This window comes from Paramormyrops kingsleyae, chromosome 11, assembly GCF_048594095.1.
Source record: "Paramormyrops kingsleyae isolate MSU_618 chromosome 11, PKINGS_0.4, whole genome shotgun sequence".
Lineage (NCBI taxonomy): Eukaryota > Metazoa > Chordata > Actinopteri > Osteoglossiformes > Mormyridae > Paramormyrops > Paramormyrops kingsleyae.
Window position 1 is genome coordinate 28878783 of NC_132807.1, and position 14092 is coordinate 28892874.

A 14092-nucleotide genomic window follows, 5' to 3' on the forward strand; every position below is an offset into this window, starting at 1 on the left:
AATAAAACTTTGTTTTCTTCCTTATAAAAAAGACAACTCTTAGGATTGATTTTATTTTACTTCTAATACTGCTCTGATTTTAATGATCCAGAAATAATTAATGTCTTATGTTTGATTGAATGACGCCAAAAGCAGGGTATAGTGAGGCTCCCGCTAGGAACCTAAAGAGCCTGGCTGCCTCCCTGGGATGTGGGCATCAGCCTGGCACTGTTACCTGCTCTGTGGGCATCAGCCTGGCACTGTTACCTGCTCTGTGGGCATCAGCCTGGCACTGTTACCTGCTCTGTGGGCATCAGCCTGGCACTGTTACCTGCTCTGTGGGCATCAGCCTGGCACTGTTACCTGCTCTGTGGGCATCAGCCTGGCACTGTTACCTGCTCTGTGGGCATCAGCCTGGCACTGTTACCTGCTCTGTGGGCATCAGCCTGGCACTGTTACCTGCTCTGTGGGCAAGGTGGGTATGCTGGCCTTCAACAAGCCTCTCTTTGTGATGTGGTGCTGGACCCCCTGCTCAGCACTGCCAGCCTTGGGGTTCTGCCAGGGCTTCCTGACCCAGAAACCCCTCCCCCAGAAACAGGGGGCTACTGACCGCAAAACCAGTGTCCACAGTGCTAATAGGACTGAGTTCTGCATGACTAAGTATTTGAAAAGTTAGTTTTCCTGGGAATTTTAAACTTGGGAAAAGCCTTTAGAATATTGCACTCAGAGTGTATTTGCATAAAGGACAGCACTGCTCTGGTGTGTACAGCTGTTGGTATGGAGCGTCTTCTCCTTGGAGAGCTTCGGTTCTTGGCTTGATCTTAACTCAGGACGACAACGTCACCCAGATGGAGCTGAACGCGGAGATGACGTTCACCAAGACGCGTCTTGTGTTACCCTGGCTGCCATGTTGACTGGACTGCTTTGTGGCCGGGGAAAGGGGGGGGGGGGCAACGCTTCTTTGGTGTCATGCGGTCGGGTGTTGGGTTTCTACCCGAGCCAGGTCATCGGGACCAGCCGGTGTGATTGGCTGAGATTGCAGAGGGCTTCAGCTGGTAGACATCGCTGACACCAGGACTATTGTCTGGAGTCACTGGGACAAATCTTACAGGCCGCTTCGCTTGACAGCCGGTAATCGGAGTTTTTGACGCGTGACTCATGGGTGCTGATCTGAAATCTGCATCTGATGCTGTTTCAGCTTTCATTAAATCCCCCCCCCCCCTCCATTCCCCAACTGCAACCACTGCTATTAATGCCTGTGTATTTTGCTCTGAATGTAGGGCAGGATCCTGTAATAATCGGGGTGGGGGCTGGGGGTTGACCAGCCTCATACTGTGACTCACAACCATGCAATTAGATGGCGTCGCTCTCCACTGGAGCACATTGTCTGCCTCTGTGTCACTGTGGCCTGTTTTAACCCCTCACATGCCACGTCAATGGCAGCCTGTCCTCGGGGTGGGGGGGGCTGTCGCTGATAAGCCACTGTGCAAAGGGAGTTTGGCTTGCATGGACAGCTGGGCTCTCATGGTGTGCAACGCCTGCGTGGGATGGTGTGTAGAGGCTCAGCGTGTGAGTACGTGCGGATTACATACGGCCAGTGCCACGCACGGCCTGACAGGGAGGTGGAACATTTTAACGCAATGCTCCAAAAAAAATGCGCCTCCGTCATAAGGGGAAGTCTGTTGGAGCTCGAAGTCCCTCAGAACTCTTTGAAATTTGCTGCCCTCGCCCTCGTCAGAGTGCAAAGTTTTATGTAAAGACTGGTTCCCTTTTTAGGGGGTCCAGCTTGCACAGAAAATCACAAAGCAGCAAAAATACCCCCCACCCCTTAACCACAGAATTACATCGCTTGCTGCCAGAGGAGCCCAATATCACGGTACTGTCCTGCTCTTGTTTACGTACGACGTCTCTGTCACACACAGCTGCTCCTTTGCTCTAACCTCATATCTGTCGCTCCACATTAACTGGCAGCCATTTTTAAAAATGAATGCCACATTTCAGCGCTTTTAATAAGCCCTGCAACTTCAGCCTTGTGGTTGTTTTTTAACTTTATTCACAGTAATGTGATACAGAGGCCAAAAGTTTTTAAAAAATCGCATTATATGTATTAACCAAGGAAATAAAACAATGTAATTAAGCTCACCAGAGCCTTTTTTCTGTGTTATTTTTCTGTTAAAGGGCACCGTCTGGAGTGCAGCTGAAAGGTTGGGCTGAGCTGTCACACACATGTGCAGGCCTACGTTCATTCCAGCACACGCTTTCTCACGTGACCCATAACTGCCCTTTCAATAGAGTTTCTGTACCTAGGAACTTTTGCTGAAGTTCCTTCCGCCCAAGGTGGGAGGCCCATTTAACCATAAGCTCAGCCCTTGAAGAAACAGGGGAAAGCGTCTCTTTGGCACCGAAGGAAACACTCGTATGTCACATGCATAAGTGAGTCTGATACTGCTCACACTAAGCGGCAGAGGTGCTTTTCTAAAGTCCCTCCAGGCACGTGTGTGCCACAGATTTCTCAGCCAGGTCTGTGGGGCACCCAAACAACCACAAATGGCAGCTGGACGCTATGAACTGCTGCCGCCATTTAAGCAAAGACCATCTTACGGTCTTTCGGCTGTCAAGTGTGGTACATATGTGTGAAGCTTTGCGCACAGTCACCTGACTCCGCCCACCATAACTAACCCCGCCCCCCCCCCGCTCTAAAAGTGATACTGTGAGACAAAGAGGGTGACCCGGGTAATGTAACGGCCCAGCATGCTCCCCTTCTCCAGCTCGCTCATCTCCACCTCGGCCTCCAAAGTGGCGGGGCCCTCCACTGGCCGAGTCAGCATCAACTGTCCGGTTTGGCGGTCTGAGCGCTGCACGGTGAAGTGTTGCCGGCCGCGTGTCCCTAGCAGCCCGAAGCGCAGCGTGTCACCTAGCATGCGTGTGGCGGACACCCGGAACAAGACCCGGGGGGCTGGAAGGTTGGACACCACCGACAGGAAGTGGAAGCTGACCGAGTTGGGAGCCTTGAGGCACCCCTTGTTATCCACCGGGCAGGGGTTCCGCTCACAGCGCCTGGATCAGAGACCGACATGGGAACCGGGGTGTCATTCTGGCTGTTAAGTCTTCATCTGGATCACGAGAGAAGTTAAACAAGAAGCTAAACGTGCCATCCTTTCATCTTCCATACCCGCTGAGTATGGAACACGGACATTCACACTCAGTGCACATTCAGTATGACACAATCCAAAAGCACCAGCACCCTTAGGAGGGTTTTGTGCTCCAGGAAGGAAGGAATCCCCCAATCCCACAATGCACTGCAACCTGCCGCACGCCATAACCCCATGCAGAGCGCCGGCTCTCACGTAGCTGAGGTCTGGGAGTAGGTGGCGTTTCTGATGCGGGGGCACTCCACACGCACACATTGGAAACCCCCGTAAGTGTTGACGCAGAGCTGCTCCTGGGTGCAGGTATGCTGCCTGTCAGCACATTCGTCCACGTCTGCACAGCCGGAGAAGACAGTGGTTAAGGCATAGCACACAAAAAGTGCCGGTCAGTATAATATTACCTGCATTTTGATTGCCTGTTTGCTCTGGCTAAAGGAAGCTATGTGCTAGCATAGGAAGATCTCCAGGGGGATGATGCTGACCCTTGCAGCCACGGCTGTCCCGTGTGACGTTATATCCTGAGGGGCATGTGCAGCGGTAGCCCCCAGGGGTGTTGACACAGTTGTGGAGGCACAGACGTCCCCCTTGGCCCTCATGGAACAGTGTGCACTCGTCGACATCTATAATGCAAAGGTATACAAGTGACACTGATAGAGATCTCTGCCTGGCCCTTAACGAACCTTAGTATTCCCTAACAGTGCAGTGGATGGAGCAGGACACTCCCAGAATGCACCTGGCTTGTACGTGGCATAGGAAATCAAATACTTATTACTACAATCACACAGAAGAGAGAATCTTTATTTATCCCATTGGTAAACTGGGTTTATGCCTACCCATCACGCTTGGTGCACATAACAGTAGGTTTGTGGGTCACGGCACCTGGCTGACCAGCATACCCAAAGAAATTGGGGGTCACTCTGTTGGCCACGGGGTTTGATTTGAACCCAGGATCTTCTGTTTACTAGGCAGTAGTGATGGACAAAATGATGTTTCATGAACCATTTGCTGTATTTTTTCACCCCACTAGATGGTGCTCTGCTCAAAAAAGGGCACAAAGCAACCTAAGAGCACCCTTTAGTGGGGTAAAAGAAAAAAAACAGCAAATATTTCCTGAGTTGTTGCTTCGGCCATCACTATTAGGCATCACTATTTAATCACTAAGCCACAGTGCTTCTGCCTTTTGAAAGCCTGATTCTTACTCTCGTTCATAGGCACTGCAGTGATAGCATGGTTATAGTACATCTGCGTAGGATGGTTCCAGGTCGGACCTGTGCAGAGGCGGTTGTCCGGGCCAGAGATGGCGAAGCCGGCTTCGCAGGAGCAGCGGGTCGATCCCTGCAGCTGTGTGCACTGCGCCGGGTGCACGAAGGGCGAGGGAGGCGGGGATGGGGAGATGGGCGAGGAGCCATTGATTACAGTGCTGAAGACTGTGGAGGAGGAGATGGAAGACGTAAGTAACACAACAGCGTCCAACAGATAAAAAAAAAGGTGGACCCCGACCCACGATGCACTGCTGCTGGGGTGGGGCTGACATCCTGTCCTCAGCACAGCTGCAAGCTCCACCATAATTAAAAGGATTAGAACTGGAACGGAAGAGTGATGTGAGTCAGCGTGTCCCGGTTAAAAAAAAAAAACCCACATGCCCTTGGAAGCCAAACAGCCGGCAGGTCCTGTTCACATACAGAGGCCTCAGTCAACACTCAAACAGCTCTACATTGATTTTGCTCGTCCAATCAGGATACAGGATAAGGAGTTACAGTAGAGCCTGTGTATACCACCGGCAGCCCCCCCATTCTCATTGCCACACACCTCTGGAGCAATCAGGGACCCTCATTAAACAACAAGAACTCTTCTGCCCTCAGCCTTACAGAATGGGTGACTGGAACATAACGGCATCCACTTTAGGTAGTGATCCGTATCGCTCCAAATGAGCAGCACCTGTAGCCACTCGGGTGATCACGTTCTTGCTCTGATTGCTAGATAATGGCTCATCGCATCAGACTACCCAACCCCCACCCCCCAACCATGAGATTAAAAGCTTCTCGACCTGAAAGGGGCTGTTTGTAGCTTATGCTGTGTTTCAGGTTAAGCACCTTTTCTCAAGGGTGACAGATAGAGCATCTGTCCTGCAAATGAACTTTATACCTGCCTTTCCTTATTTACAAGCATATAATGGATGCCGTCTGCTTCAGCGTCTGTTAGCACAGCCTCTAAAAGGCTCTGGAGAATGTCGCCATTAAAAGTGAGATCGTAAACGAATGTAATCATGTATATCACTCACACTACATTTTTATTAGCTACAGATAGCATCAACATCACATCCAGGCAATGTTTGGTCAATGAAAACTTTTTTTCCCCTCAAAACTCACTGAAAAACTTTCAGAACGATTTACATGTGAGTTACATGTAGGTCAACAACAGCATAACCTTACATCATTAAGTAGTGTTACAGGGATTTTATATCAGCATTTTAATGTCAACAATGCTTGGCACGTGGATGAAATAAATTCATCCAGTTCCCAAAACTGCCTGTCCAGCAGAAAGTCACAGTGAACCTGGATGGGATGCCAGTCCATCAAAAGACATATACTTACTCCAAATTTGTGGGGGCAGAAAATGAACCATTTAATTGCCTTTAGGTCCATTTGTACAGCTGAGCTTAACCAAAACATAGAAATTGACAGAAAATCAAGGCTTCAGTGCCATCGATCTACACTGGAAAGGAATCCAGCCCAGTACAGCTTAACTGAGGCACAATTAGTAGGAGAAGCACTGTGTACTCACAGATAAGGGTTGGGGTTTGGCAGGAAGGACCCATCCAGTTTTTGGGACATAAGCAGATAAACCGGTTCACGTCATCCACACATGTTCCTCCGTTGAGACAGGGCGCGGAAACGCACTCGTCCACGTCTGGGAAAAATCAGTTAATTAGAGGCAAAAGCTATAACCAAAATAGAGATGGAAAATATCTTTTTGTTTTTGATGTCTGCACTTAAGCACATCGTCTTTAGATCTTCCCCCTCTTCCTTGACCAGAATTCGGTGAGGCGGAATCCAAATGTCAACAAGGCGTTGCAGACAGCAGCAGGCCATGCAACTGTATACGTACAGGGCCATTATTCTCCTTGGACAGCCGAGGGAGGCGTGAGGGAATTCAGTCAGAAAATGGAATTTGGATGCAAATACGCTGTCTTCGCGTAAAATATGCACGTAATGTGCAAATTCAGGGCTACGAAACAGAAAGAGAAGGATGGCAGGGAGCTGACAGAGATGAAAGAAAAGGGGAGAAGATAAAGAGATGACGGGGATGACAAAGCGAAAAGGAAGCTCTTCAAAGGCGGGGGCGGACAGGTGGGGGGGCGGCTCCGGCACTCACTCCTGCACAGGGCCGGCTGGCCGCTCCAGCTCAGGGACTCCATGCACACCCGACTCTCCGTGCCCAGCAGCTCGTACCCAGGCTCACACAGAAAGTGCACCTCGTTGCCCACCCCCAGGGCCTTGCCAAGCTTCCTGCCATTAGGGGGTGTCTCCAGCAGGGGGCAGGATGCTATGAGAAACAGCAGAACACATGCACACCATGAAAACAGAGCTCCTGAAGTTTCCTATCAGTGTCCAGTAATGTCATGAGCAGAACCGTGACCCCCAGCCCATCTCATGTGAAGTTAACATCGCATGGGCTGAGCTGTGCTTAGCACAGTTTTCATGTAAAAAATGAATAATTATTTCATTTATTTGGCTGAATATTCATTGTCATTCTGCCTTGTGCCTGTTTTAAGGAGAGGACTTGAGGGCAGTTGATGGAATGGGGGGGCCCACCATTGCTAGGTTTGGTTGGCTGTCCCATCATCGCCGCCTTCTGCAGCAGACTGAGCTTCTTCCTGAGCGATCGCAGGCCCTGCAGGTAGGAGGCCTCATGGGCCGACAGCAGCTTGTAGGCCTGCCGCAGCGAGGCCTGTAGCTCCTGGGTGCTGGAGCACTCCTGCGCGGGGAGGGAGGGGGGCAGGGGGGGCACACCTGGTTTACAGAAGACTGCGGAGACATTTTGGGGTTGATATGAGAGACCTGGTCACCCCACAGAAGGGACAGAATGATATTGGAAGAAGTCACACTGCAAGAAATACTGTGATATTTGTAAAGCAAAAAAAGAGCAGCAAAATATATTATAGCCAAATAGAACCTGTTATTATCTACCAATTGTGTCAAAAGATACAAAGCAGTGCTGACAAATCACTTGCTTTTGCTCAATATCGTCTCTGCGGAATCCAAAATATTTCCATACAGCTGAAGGCGAATGTCTTTTCATGACCGGATCTTGTTCGCTTTTCTCCTCCTCAGTCATTTTAGTTAAATTCCTCACAAACGCGCCACACTGTCTATGTGTGAGTCCAATATTAAGGATGAAAATGATCATGATTGTCTCAGAGAGCGCAAGCAGAACTCACGCCAAAGCAGCGATGATAAACTTTGGACCAAGTTTTTATTAAACATTCTGCAAAATCTTGAAAAGAAATCATCATTAAAATTTCAGAGCTTCCTAAGGTTTGTATTCTATGACAGAGTAAAAATGTTTTACTGTAACTTATTGATGGTTTTCACCCAGTTTACGTCTACACCTGCATAACATGTGATGTTGATGTTAACATCGCACAATGGTGCAGGAGAGAGTTTGATATTAGGGGAGGACAGCATAATTAAAATGCAAAGGTGTATTTATTGGGGGGGGGGGGGGGAGAATGAAGGCAAATTAAATTTGGGGTACCCATCCCCCTGTCCCACCAGTTTCCATGTCCCTGAAACAGGCCCAATACACAGATACCAAATAAAATGATGCAACCATCAGTCATCTTTTTGGGAGTAGGTATATGTCACACATCCTCCAGAGGGTAGGTATATGTCACACATCCTCCAGAGGGTAGGTATATGTCACACATCCTCCAGAGGGGTGCATCAGCATAGCTTGCCCTGGACTCTCGGCACACAGGAGCAAGCAAGACCTGCTGCCTGCCAAGAACCCACTTCCTGAATCTAGTGTCAATGGCCCCCTTTTGCTCCCTGCTGTATGTCCTCTCTTCCAGCACCAGCTTTCACACCAGTCTCGTGTTTGCGAGATGCTAGTGCGAGGCACGGGCACGGCGCTCAGGACACTGCGCTCAGTGGTGTGTCCACGCAGCAGGACAGGGAGAGCATTCAGCTCGGAGAAAAACATGAGCCTTGGAGCCTAAGGCCACACCTCTCACATCAAAGCCAAGCTGCATGTAAGAGGCGCCTTGGACTTTCCCACTTCTCATTCCACTGCAGAAGATCAGAACATTCATTTACCTCACAGGTCAAATGGACCCTCCTATCTGTCTCATTCTGAAATAATAAAGTTCCTTTGTTGTGCTTCTCAAACCGGGATTCTGTTTTTTAAGCTAAAATTGATCGATTATTCAGCTTGTTTTGAGTGCCTTGGAAAGACCCCGTCCACACGTACAGTCTGGCATTTTGCAGTGGCTTCTTGATGGGATGTCCCTCTTGTATAATGCGTATTGTGTGTCCCGGCTTGTGAGTTTTTTTTTCTACTCATCAAAGTGTTCTTTGAAAAGGCTCCTTGGTATCTTCATACCAATGCTGGCCATGACCAATTACTCCCTCTCTCTGGCAACCCTATCCCCCCTGCCAGTAGATTTGGATCTCTGAGGGACACTGTGATGTTGGGTGAGCAGCAGGAGAGCAGTTTTACCCCTTCATTTCACTAGAAATGAAGTTTAAGGATTCCCACCCTCCAAGAAAAGCAACTTCTTGTTTTCACTCAATAGAACCTAAGTACACATTTTGATTTTTTTGTGAAATAGCCTGTCTAGATTAAGTTCTGGAAGGATTTCACTGAGATGTGCTGGTGAAGTTTGTTTGTACTCAGCAATAATGTTTCCCTGTTGGCAGTATCGCAAAACATTCTGGAATCCTGCTAAAATGTTGGAAGTTCTAGGAATTCCATATTCACCCAAAAGTCGTGTTTTCATCACTGTGGGTCGCTGCTGTTTGGTCAATGAAGGCCTTTATCTCAGGCAAAGGCAGCTGGATAAATGTTGAGTAGTGATGTGAGAAACAAGGTCTGGAATTCCACAGTGGGTTGGACTTTTGCATACTGTCAGTCACATGTTTAACCCCATTTCATTGGTTACTTTTTTTGGTTGCTATTGGTTTAAACTAAGCAATGACTGTCAGCGCAATGGCAGTCCAACCTACAAAGAGGCCTTATTATACATAACAGGGAAAGTGAGAGAACGTGTTTACGGCACACCTGCAATGCTGTCTGAGAGTTATTAAAATGAACAGGCAAATGGTTATATTGGTGTTCAGAGCAGGGGAGTTTTGGTGTATGGGGTTACCTGGGCGTTCAGAGCAGGGGAGTTTTGGTGTATGGGGTTACCTGGGCGTTCAGAGCAGGGGAGTTTTGGTGTATGGGGTTACCTGGGCGTTCAGAGCAGGGGAGTTTTGGTGTATGGGGTTACCTGGGCGTTCAGAGCAGGGGAGTTTTGGTGTATGGGGTTATCTGGGCGTTCAGAGCAGGGGAGTTTGGGTGTATGGGGTTACCTGGGCGTTCAGAGCAGGGGAGTTTGGGAGTATGGGGTTACCTGGGCGTTCAGAGCAGGGGAGTTTTGGTGTATGGGGTTTCCTGGGTGTTCAGAGCAGGGGAGTTTGGGTGTATGGGGTTTCCTGGGCGTTCAGAGCAGGGGAGTTTTGGTGTATGGGGTTTCTTGGGTGTTCAGAGCAGGGGAGTTTGGGTGTATGGGGTTTCCTGGGCGTTCAGAGCAGGGGAGTTTGGGTGTATGGGGTTTCTTGGGTGTTCAGAGCAGGGGAGTTTGGGTGTATGGGGTTTCCTGGGCGTTCAGAGCAGGGGAGTTTGGGTGTATGGGGTTTCCTGGGCAGGCAGGGGTCTCTACTAAATAAGCACTATCAACTAACCTTTTTTAATAAAATGCTAACTGCCAACCTGTTTCAACAACTTTCATAGACCCCACCCACCCTCCGCCCCCCTGGTCATAACAACACCATTGTAGAAAATGGCAGGGGGGGGGTCTGACCATGTTAATATGGCTCTGGCTCAGGACAAACGGGTAAAACCAACCTCGATACCACATAACCTCATTTTCCTGGACACATCATTTTTACATCCCTTTATCCTTTACACACTAATAAAAAGCTTTCATAGTGTCAGACAACCACAACTTATTTGTATATTGGCTGAGAATGACACCAAGAACCTCTCTGAATAAAAAGAGCTGCCCCCACCCCCAAAATGAAACACAGGTCGCTGTCAGAGCTTAGGGAGATTATCTGTGGTTATGTTTCCAAAAACAGATCTGTCCTTGACATGAAAGCATTGCTTACGTTAGCCTGCTCTGATCATGCTGCTATTTCAAAAAACAGAGCGAGACGCAATTTGACACTAATTTTCTCAGTTCTATTTTTTAGCTGTCAGTCTCGGGGGATCTTCACAACAGCAGCCCCGTCCGAGCATTCAGGAGCTTGGAGGCATTTCCAAGTATTCAAACAAAAGGATCGCGTCGAAAGCTATATTTGCCTCCAAACCTGGCGCTACAGAGGCAGACCGATGCGCGGGTCCTATTTAAGCGGCGCCGCTACCAGCACGGGCGCGCTGCGCGCTCCCTGCGCTACACCGTGTCGCGCAGTGTCGGGACTATGCGGTGCATCTACAATATCGAATATCGAAGTCTGGTCGGACAGCCGTTTAAAGTAAACTGGATACATAATAATTATGTCGATCGTGTAGAAATTCATCAATAATTCTTAATTGAAGTCGTCGAGTATCTGCCGCTGTGCCAAATTGCACAGTAATTGCATAATGCCAGTGTTGAATCACACAAAAGACGCGTGGAGTCACGGAATGAGCCGTCATGATGGGTTACGATGCACTCACCTGTCCGCTGGAGCTCTGCATCTCATTGTGGCACAAGATTGCCATGACACTGTATATCCAAATCATTTTCATTTTTGCTTGTGTCACTGTCCTGCCGCAGATGCCTTCTCAGCTACCGATGTTCAGTCGATAAGCGCACATTAAATTAAAAGTTAAACTTGTCTTGACTACTCAGGTGGCATCAACCCGAATGAGAGTTCGTATTTTCGCTATTCAGAGTGTCTCTTAAATCATTTGTGCTACTAAAACGACGCCTTGTACATCCTGAGGCAGTACGGAGGAGGCGAAACGTTTTTCTCTGTCTCGTTTTTGGAAAGCACATGCCAAATTTCTCCCCCCATAAGAAACCGCCTCGTTGTGGTATTTCTGTGCTAAAAGTAAAAAAAAATCCAACAGTCGTTTTAAAGCGCTCCTTATAAGAGCGCCCGGTATCCTACCTTTGGCATACGAATGGCTGAAAAAGATTTATAATGCGGAAGGACAGAGTAGCCCCCTTGTCACAGGGCGCTACCGTGGGTCCCGGACCCCAGTTTTTCGGATAGGATTTGAACAACGGTACCGAAACCTAAGGATTGAACTGTTCCATGAGGGGTCCTACGTAAGGTTTCATATATACTAAGCAAATTAGTTTGGTGAAACCTAAAAAACCAAACATGTACATCATTTTGGATCCAATTGTATGAGTACCAGGAATATAAGTGTATGCAATTTCCAGTTTGGAAATATTATTTTTGTGCTTTTAGTTGTTGTTTGACTACCCAGCAAGAAGTGATTCAGTCTGTGTAATGTGTGTCTGCTCTTTATATGACAGGGTTATGTGGTGAATTCCAATCACTTTTCCCCTACAGGGTGATAAGGCCTACCTATAATTGCACTTATTAATAAATGAAATTTACGATGGGTTTGGTTCCGTCCTGGGTTATTCCCTGCCTCGCGCCTGTAGCATCGGGGATAGGCTTTGAACGCCTGAGTAGAAGAAGCAGGTTTGGAAAATGGTTGTATGGATGGAATTATTAGGTTAAAATTGTAAATAAGTGACTTTAACAAAACGTTGAAAACAACTTTAATTTGCAGGACCGACACCCTGCATTGTGACTATGTCCAGCGGCTGGTTTTTATATACATTTGTGTTTGCACTACTTGAATGTGTATGTTCTGTTTAGTATTAACAAGGCTGTTTTTATAAGGACAAACTTAATGAATATGCATATAATGCACAGAAGCCAAAATGAACAGCACTCAGACCGTGTCCCCATCTATTTCACGAGCCTTGCAGTCTGTTACAATGCCAGATGTGTTTATTCGGCGTGAGTGCAGCACTGTATGCTAGTTGTAGAGTCCATGCCTCATGCAGAACAAACACGTTTCAAACCCAGAATATGGAAAAGGCCTGCCCTCTACAGGGTAAGCCTCTCAGTGTAAGTATCCCACCTTGTTAACTGCAGGCTTGGAGTTCATTTGCAACGATCTGTAAAACACACGGTATTCGTGCTCCTGCTTCCGTTTTCTGGTTACTGCTCACGCGGTGGAATCATTCACTGAGTTCATTGTCATACCTGCCTGGGCCCCTCTGCAGCAGCTGGACAGCTCAACAAATGGTTCTAGACTTAGGAGTATTAGGAGTATATACCTTATATGGATATAAGACCATCCAATGAACTGCAAGCTATGCAACTCAGATTGTGTGCAAAATGGCAGCAAGCTGCTTTGTAGGGTGAATACTAGAGACTGTCAGGACGTAATACTGATATCTGCCGAAAAACACCTGTGATACAGAGGGATGATGTCTTCATAAATAATGTGGCACAGAGTCTGTATTCACTCCCCACTTTTCGGATTCAGAGGACCGGTTTAGTCCATAACTCTCTGGAAGCTCTCGTTGTCCTCAGCACCAACTGCTTAAAAATCCAGTACAGGGTGTGAAACGCTTTCTGCTTTGCAGGATCTGCCTTAATTGAAAGCAGAACTGGTTCGCAATTCTCTCTGTTTTGTCAGCCGTAGCGTACCAAATAGGGAATGCCTTTGTGTTTATTACGTGAAGCTTAGAGGCGCTGCTCTCAATCGATATCAAAGCTTCAGAAATGACCAGAGCTGTAGGGGGACTGTGTTCCAACATGGGAGTGTCACACACGATATTCAATCCACAGTCAGGCAGGATCATGAACACCACAGTCTGAGAATCACTGAGCAAGTTATAGTGTTATAAAATATAAGATATTGTGTTTCCTGGCCTTCGTGAGCAGCCCACAGTCTGGGTGGCCCCACCAGGACGTCTTCATATTAGCTACTCCAAAAAAATGAAGAGGTCAGAAGATAATACATGTTATAATATCACAATAGTCAGTTTTTCTGAGAAGAGAGGAAATGTGTTTTTAAATGACAATAAAATTTTAGTAACAGCGGAGGAGCTACCTCCCCTCCCTGCATGGGGCAGCTACCTCTATTACATACTGCAGTGTGGTGACTCAGCAAGTAGCACTGCAGACTGACAGGGTTGTGGGAATGGTTCTCATCCCAGCCCATGTGTATGTGGAGTTCGCAGGGCGGGGGCGGGGGGGCAGCTTGTGCAGCATGGTTCCTTTTGGGATTCTCTAGCTTCCGCACATTTCACATTCATTCCTTGGAATTGGTGCCTCTCGTAATGTGCAAGCCTGTTCTGTCCCAGTGACGGGTTCATGTAGGGTGTCCATGTGCTCTAAGCCTATTACAATATGCTCCACACCCCCCCCCCCAAAGATAGGTGATGGATTCTGCCATTTCTCGCTCCTTACTGTTGTACGTGTTGAGGCCTGGATTGCATTTCTCAGTACTCAAGATGCAAAAGTTGGCTGTTGTGTCTTTGCTCTCAGTTGGCCTTTAACTTCCCCAGTGGCTGCCGAACCAAAGGCATAGTCAACATCTGAAAGCTCAAGTAATTTACAAACAAACAGCCAAACTTGACCAATAAAACAGTCAAAATTAGTCAAAATTTACAAAAAAAGTTTGATCTGTTTGAATCAGTCAATTTGTTCAGTCTCTCAGCAAAAAATGAATCAGCTCAT

The 14092-nt window shown here is 47.8% G+C and overlaps 1 protein-coding gene across 1 annotated transcript; it reads right to left on the bottom strand.

The window, feature by feature from the left end:
- Positions 1–311: 311 nt before the first annotated feature.
- LOC111832761 (fibulin-7) lies at positions 312–11498 on the bottom strand. Its single transcript, XM_023790446.2, has 8 exons — positions 11052–11498; positions 6944–7106; positions 6504–6674; positions 5913–6038; positions 4397–4555; positions 3611–3748; positions 3327–3462; positions 312–3036 (listed from the first exon to the last, which is right to left on the bottom strand). The coding sequence occupies exons 1-8, from the start codon at positions 11121–11123 to the stop codon at positions 2676–2678; spliced, it is 1326 nt and encodes a 441-aa protein (XP_023646214.1). The 5' UTR covers positions 11124–11498; the 3' UTR covers positions 312–2675.
- Between the last annotated feature and the right edge of the window lie 2594 nt (positions 11499–14092).